Genomic DNA, 7145 nt, shown 5'->3' on the forward strand with positions numbered 1-7145 from the left:
GCAGGGAGTGATGGGAGTTTAGGCTGAATGATAGAAAATCATGTTGCCTTGCCCCAGATTCAGAGGTCTGCTGCTTCATGGTATGTTGAAAATAAAAGCACAGCTGTAAATTGATTATAGGGGTTGCATAAAAGAATTGAAAAGTTGGAAAAGACTGGGGAGGAGTCAGCTGCTGGGTTACTGATGGGCTCATCTGGTCTCCTGATGTCTAACAGTGTCAAATGAACAGCTTTATTGCTCATTTCTTTACTGATCATTAATTATGCTCATCTCTTTTTCAGACTTTACTGACCAAAAATAATGGATTCTAATTATTATGGTTTGGATATTTACGACGACAACAGTACTTTTGATTATTCCGGAATAGAATTCTTGTGTAAAATGGATGATACCAAGAAATTTACATCAGTGTTTATTCCAGTTTTGTATTCAATCATCACTGTGACGGGTATCATTGGCAATGGTTTGGTTGTAGTAACCTATTTCTTTTACAAGAAGGTGAAGTCTATGACTGACATGTACCTATTGAATTTGGCCATAGCCGATATACTGTTTGTAATTACCCTGCCATTCTGGATTGTAGACGGAGCAAGAGGGTGGATCTTTGAGGACATTGGGTGTAAAGTTCTCATGGGGGTGTACAGCATCAACTTCTACAGTGGGATGTTGTTGCTAGCTGTTATTAGTATTGATCGATATATTGCTATTGTTCATGCAACTATGTCCTTCAATTACAGGGGAAAGGCACTGGTTTACAGCAAAGTTATCTGTATTGTAATCTGGCTAGCTGGAATTGTTGTATCCCTGCCAAAATTCATTTTTAGTGAAATGTACAGGTTCGACACAACTAAAGAAATGGTATGTGCTGTTAGGTATCCTAAAAACTATTCAAATGTAGGCAAGATGGTTGCTCCGATAATACAACTAACATTGGGCTTTTTTGTACCTCTATTAATCATGGTTTTCTGTTATTCTCTGATAATTAACACGCTTCTTCTAGCCAGAAACTTCCAGAGGCATAAAGCTATTCGGGTTGTAATGGCAGTGGTAGCAGCATTTGTTGTTTGTCAACTGCCGTACAATGTCATTGAACTTCATGATGTTTTATTTAAAACAACTGAGTGTGAGCATCATAAACCCATGACAGTTGTGCGTACAGTGACAAAATCCTTGGCCTTTTTCCATTGTTGTCTGAACCCCGTTCTGTATGCATTTATTGGTGTTAAATTCAGATTTTATTTTTCAAAAATTATTCGAGATGTCTGGTGTTTAAGTAAAAAGTACATTACATTTCGCCACAGCCAGTCAAGACGTACCAGTGAAACATTCGTGTCAAGACGCACTTCTGACTTTGATATTGACAACCAATCGTCTTTTACCATGTGATGATCAGCTTTTCACGTGCACTTTCTAAGTCAAACTTCACACCGAAAGGGCACGTTTAAGTTCTGTTCTGTTCTATATCATCCGTTCTCCTATCTCTTTCTACATACTATATAGATGAGGAATGTAAGAATAGGCCTTGAGGTCCAGTATGCTCTTTCTCTCTGCAGACCATTTCTATTTTGCCCCATCAGTGACTTTGCTGAATCTCTTGACAAAGATGACCAATGTTAGAATTCTCAAGAAAATAAAGCTCTATGAAATTTCCCTTCCTGGCATGAAAAGAAGACTAAGATATCATTTCAAACTTACAACCTCCACAATTCAATTCTGACCAGCTGAATTTCACAGATGACACATGGTCTACAATTTAAGAACATAAGAACATAAGAACATAAGAAATTGGAGCAGGAGTAGGCCAATCGGCCCCTCGAGCCTGCTCCGCCATTCAATAAGATCATGGCTGATCTGATCCCAACCACAAATCGAAAGAACACAAGAAGTAGGAGCAGGACCCGGCCACACAGCCCCTGGGCCCTCTCCGCCACCCACAGGGCATTGACCGATCCGAACTCAGCTTCATGTCCAATTTCCTGCCCGCTCCCCATAACCCCGAATTCCCTTTACTTCTAGAAAACTGTCTGTTTCTGTTTTAAATTTATCTAATGATGTAGCTTCCACAGCTTCCTGAGGCAGCAAATTCCACAGACCTACCACCCTCTGAGTGAAGAAGTTTCTCCTCATCTCAGTTTTGAAAGAGCAGCCCCTTATTCTAAGATTATGCCCCCTAGTTCTAGTTTCACCCATCTTTGGGAACATCCTTACTGCATCCACCCGATCAAGCCCCTTCACAATCTTATATGTCTCAATAAGATCGCCTCTCATTCTTCTGAACTCCAATGAGTAGAGTCCCAATCTACTCAACCTCTCCTCATATGTCCGCCCCCTCATCCCCGGGATTAACCGAGTGAACCTTCTTTGTACTGCCTCGAGAGCAAGTATGTCTTTTCTTAAGTATGGAGACCAAAACTGTATGCAGTATTCCAGGTGCGGTCTCACCAATACCCTATATAACTGCAGCAATACCTCCCTGTTTTTATATTCTATCCCCCTAGCAATAAAAGCCAACATTCTGTTGGCTTTCTTGATCACCTGCTGCACCTGCATACCAACTTTTTGATTTTCTTGCACTAGGACCCCCAGATCCCTTTGTACTGCAGTACTTTCCAGTCTCTCGCCATTAAGAAAATAACTTGCTCTCTGATTTTTTCTGCCAAAGTGCATAACCTCACATTTTCCAATATTATATTGCATCTGCCAAATCTCCGCCCACTCACCCAGCCTGTCGATATCCCCTTGCAGGTTTTTTATGTCCTCCTCACTCTCTACTTTCCCTCCCATCTTTGTATCATCTGCAAATTTTGATATGTTGCACTCGGTCCCCTCCTCCAAATCGTTAATATAGATTGTAAAGAGTTGGGGACCCAGCACCGACCCCTGTGGAACACCACTGGTTACTGGTTGCCAGTCCGAAAATGAACCATTTATCCCAACTCTCTGCTTCCTGTTCGATAACCAATCCTCCACCCATGCCAGAATATTACCCCCAATCCCGTGATTTTTTATCTTAAGTAATAATCTTTTATGTGGCACCTTGTCGAATGCTTTCTGGAAGTCTAAATAGACTATGTCCACTGGTTCCCCTTTATCCACCCTGTACGTTATATCCTCAAAGAACTCAAGCAAATTTGTCAGACATGACTTCCCCTTCATAAAGCCATGCTGACTTTGTCCTATTAAATTATGCTTATCTAAATGTTCCGTTACTGTCTCCTTAATAATAGACTCCAAAATTTTACCCACCACAGATGTTAAGCTAACTGGCCTATAATTTCCAGCCTTCTGCCTACTACCCTTTTTAAATAACGGTGTTACATTAGCAGTTTTCCAATCTGCCGGGACCTCTCCTGAGTCCAGGGAATTTTGGAAAACTATCACCAAAGCATCCACAATCCCTACTGCCACTTCCCTCAAGACCCTAGGATGGAAGCCATCAGGTCCAGGGGATTTATCCGCTTTGAGTCCCATTATTTTACTGAGTACCATCTCCTGAGTGATTTTAATCGTATTTAGCTCCTCCCCCCGTAGAGTCCCCTGTTTGTCCAGTGTTGGGATATTCTTAGTGTCCTCTACTGTAAAGACTGAAACAAAATATTTGTTCAGCATTTTTGCCATCTCCATGTTTCCCACCATTAATTTCCCGGTCTCATCCTCTAAGGGACCTACGTTTGCCTTAGCCACCCTTTTTCTTTTTATATAACTATAGAAACTCTTGCTATCTGTTTTTATATTTTTTGCTAATTTCTTTTCATAATCTAACTTCCCTTTCTTAATCAATCCTTTAGTTACTTTTTGCTGTCTTTTGAAGAATTCCCAATCTTCTATCCTCCCACTAAGTTTGGCTACCTTATATGTCCTTGTTTTTAGTCGGATACTATCCTTGATTTCTTTACTTAGCCACGGATGGCTGTCATTTTTTTTACACCCTTTTTTCCTCAGTGGAATATATTTATTTTGAAAGTAGTAAAATAACTCCCTAAATGAACACCACTGCTCATGTACCGTCTTACCCTTTAATCTATTTTCCCAGTCCACTTTAATCAATTCCGCTCTCATACCATCATAGTCTCCTTTATTCAAGCTCAGTACGCTTGTTTGAGAATCAACCTTCTCACCCTCTAATTGGATATGGAATTCAACCATGTTGTGGTCGCTCGTTCCAAGGGGATCCTTAACTAGGACATTATTAATTAATCCTGACTCATTACACAGGACCAGGTCCAAGGTTGCCTGCCCCCTTGTAGGATCAGTTACATACTGCTCAAGAAATCCATCCCTGATGCACTCAATGAACTCGTCCTCAAGGCTGCTCTGCCCAATTTGATTTGTCCAGTTAATATGATAATTAAAATCCCCCATAATTATGGCTGTTCCCTTATTACATGCCCCGACTATTTCCTGATTAATACTTCTTCCAGCAGAGTTGCAACTATTAGGAGGCCTATATACTACGCCCACTAATGTTTTTTTCCCCTTATTATTCCTTATCTCCACCCAAACTGTTTCATTATCTTGATGCTTTGTCCCAATATCATTTATCTGTATTACAGTGATTCCTTCCTTTATTAACATAGCCACCCCACCTCCCCTTCCTTCCTGCCTGTCCTTCCTGATTGTTAAATACCCTGGCATATTTAATTCCCAGTCGTTGTCACCCTGCAGCCATGTTTCTGTAATGGCCACAAGATCATACCCATACGTAGTTATTTGTGCCGTTAACTCGTCCATTTTGTTACGAATGCTACGTGCATTCAGATAAAGAACTTTCAAATCTGTTTTGTGACGCTTAGTTCCTGCTTTTACTTTTTTAACACTTTACCTATTACTCCATACCTTCTGTCCCTTCCTGTTACGCTTTCCTCTCTCTCCCTGCTCAGGTTCCCAACCCCCTGCCACTTTAGTTTAAAGAGAGGAGAGGAGCTTATTTTAATGCAAGATATTTTAGGAACTTCAGAAGAATCTAGTAGTGCAGTGTGTTGCTGTAAGTTGTGTGTGGTGCCACGACATGGTATGTTCTCGCTTACAATTCTCCACCTTGCAAGATCCACATCACAACCATATTATCATCATGAGACACATCCTTATTGGAAGTGAAGGGAAGTTGAAACAGCAGTCAACCCAGGTCACCATAGGGCATCTCCTCCAAACTGGAGGAGCAGCATGAACTGGAGCCTGACATCAGGTTCTGTTGGAACCCTCTTGGCTGGGAAAAGATGGGTGGCATGAGTGAGCCAAAGAAGGGAGAGAGAAAGAACAAACCTAGATTTATATTGAGCACAATCACATCTCTTAGAAATGTCCCAAAGCTCTTCATGTACAAGGGCATATTTTGAAATGTAGTCACTGTTGTTAAATAGGTGAATAATACCTGAAACAAAACAAAAGAAATGCTTAGGGCTACACAGGAACTATGATGTTCCATGGAGTAATTGATCGTCTATGTATATTCTTATCCTTACAGCCTTCAATCCCAATTCAAATCTGATTATTAATGCAGCTCGTTTTTTTTTTTAAGTGGCACCTATTGATGGGATCTTTTTCCCCATATCCGTTGTGAAGGTTTTGAAAATGAATTAAGACAATCTTTTTCATGCAACCCAAAGAAAAATCAGTACATTACTTTGCATATTGGACATACAAAATTGTAGAGAACATCACACTGAGGGGAACACAGAACCTGCTACACTTCTGTTGAAAATAGATTATAAAGGTTTGCAGGATGCACATAAACTGTCTGTTATCACCTGACAAATATGTTATCAAATTAATGTTATATGTTCAGAGGCATCATTCAGTTTTGGATGAAAACAGTTTTTGAATGTTTTTGTTTATAATTTTCCCTCTTATAAACCAAAATCCAATACTTAGATCTTGAGCTGACATACTTTTGAAAGCTTTGGAAAGATGAGACATCAAAGTATAAACTTGCTAACCAGAATTTGAAATGCAGGAAAGAGAGGATCTATTTCATTGCAAAATATTTCAGGTACTCTGTTTCAGAACAAAAAGCATAAATAGTCAGAAGCCAACAACGTGATTCTCTAGATGACAAGTTCAAAATCATTTAGCAGATAATCATCAAAACGCACAGCCGACAGGACATGAAGCGAAGTCAGAGGGGCAGGCCACTCTCATGCACCTCCCGCTGACTGGTGGGTGGCACTATGGAAACAAGAATGTGAGCATTTGGTTCATTTTCATGTTACTGGTAAGTTAAGTGAACAAATTAACTCCAAAAATTGTTCTATCCAATCACCCATCTGTCATAATTTCTCAGAATTAAAGGTGCAGCATAATATTTTTTGTTTTCACTTCCAAGTGTGCCTAATTTTCGAGTCATACATCCTCTTTGGGTTTGTTATGCAAATAAGCTGCATTAAACATGTGCATTATTTTAGAAAATAAATATCCTTGCAATTTTTGTGTCCCTGATATCAGACTACACGCTGGAAAAACTGGTTTATTCTTTGCAAACGTTATTATCAGTTGTACCCCCGCAGACTCTGCTTATTTTCAATCTGTTTATACATTACAGCACAGTAAAGCCTTCTAAATTTCATGTAAGCTGCCACCATTAGTGTTCCTTGACTTTGGGCAGAGAAGCTCCAAAGCTCCACATAATGTGGTCATATGTATATGCAAAGAATGTAGCAGAACTGATTTGAAGTGCTCTTAGTGCTCACATACCAACACTCTCTCATAGCTGTCAGAAGTGCAAAAATTATGTGGGATGTTAGCCAGTTATTTTTAGGTTAACAATAATACTTAGCACAAAACCCATTAATTATAATCATGCTATTTTTGAGTATTCTTTTGGCTTTTCAGAGTAGATATCTCTGTTAGAGCTGGCAAGGATCGGTAGATTAAGGTTTAATTTGATTGTACTTGGAGGTCAGAGAGAAATGATGCAGAACTTTCTCTAAAGAGATGGTATAACTGGGTAGGAGTTTATCATAGAATACATTGTGCATGACCTGTGGAATAAATGGGGTTGATGGTAAGATGCAAAGCACTGCAGAGCAGTATTGGTATACAGCCAAGATACAGTGCAAATCCTAGAGTCCCAAGAGTTTGAAGAAAAATAAGTAATTACAAAATGTGAGACAACAAAAATAGCTTTTTCATTTGAATGGGCAGAATCC

The 7145-nt window shown here is 39.7% G+C and overlaps 1 protein-coding gene across 1 annotated transcript; it reads left to right on the plus strand.

Moving 5' to 3' along the window:
* The first annotated feature begins 381 nt into the window (after window positions 1-381).
* ccr6a (chemokine (C-C motif) receptor 6a) lies at window positions 382-1576 on the plus strand. Its single transcript, XM_067989217.1, has one exon. It carries the CDS (start codon window positions 382-384, stop codon window positions 1384-1386), a length of 1005 nt encoding a protein of 334 aa, XP_067845318.1. The 3' UTR covers window positions 1387-1576.
* The last annotated feature ends 5569 nt before the right edge of the window (window positions 1577-7145 follow it).

Source organism: Heptranchias perlo, chromosome 8 (assembly GCF_035084215.1).
Source record: "Heptranchias perlo isolate sHepPer1 chromosome 8, sHepPer1.hap1, whole genome shotgun sequence".
Taxonomy (NCBI): Eukaryota; Metazoa; Chordata; class Chondrichthyes; order Hexanchiformes; family Hexanchidae; genus Heptranchias; species Heptranchias perlo.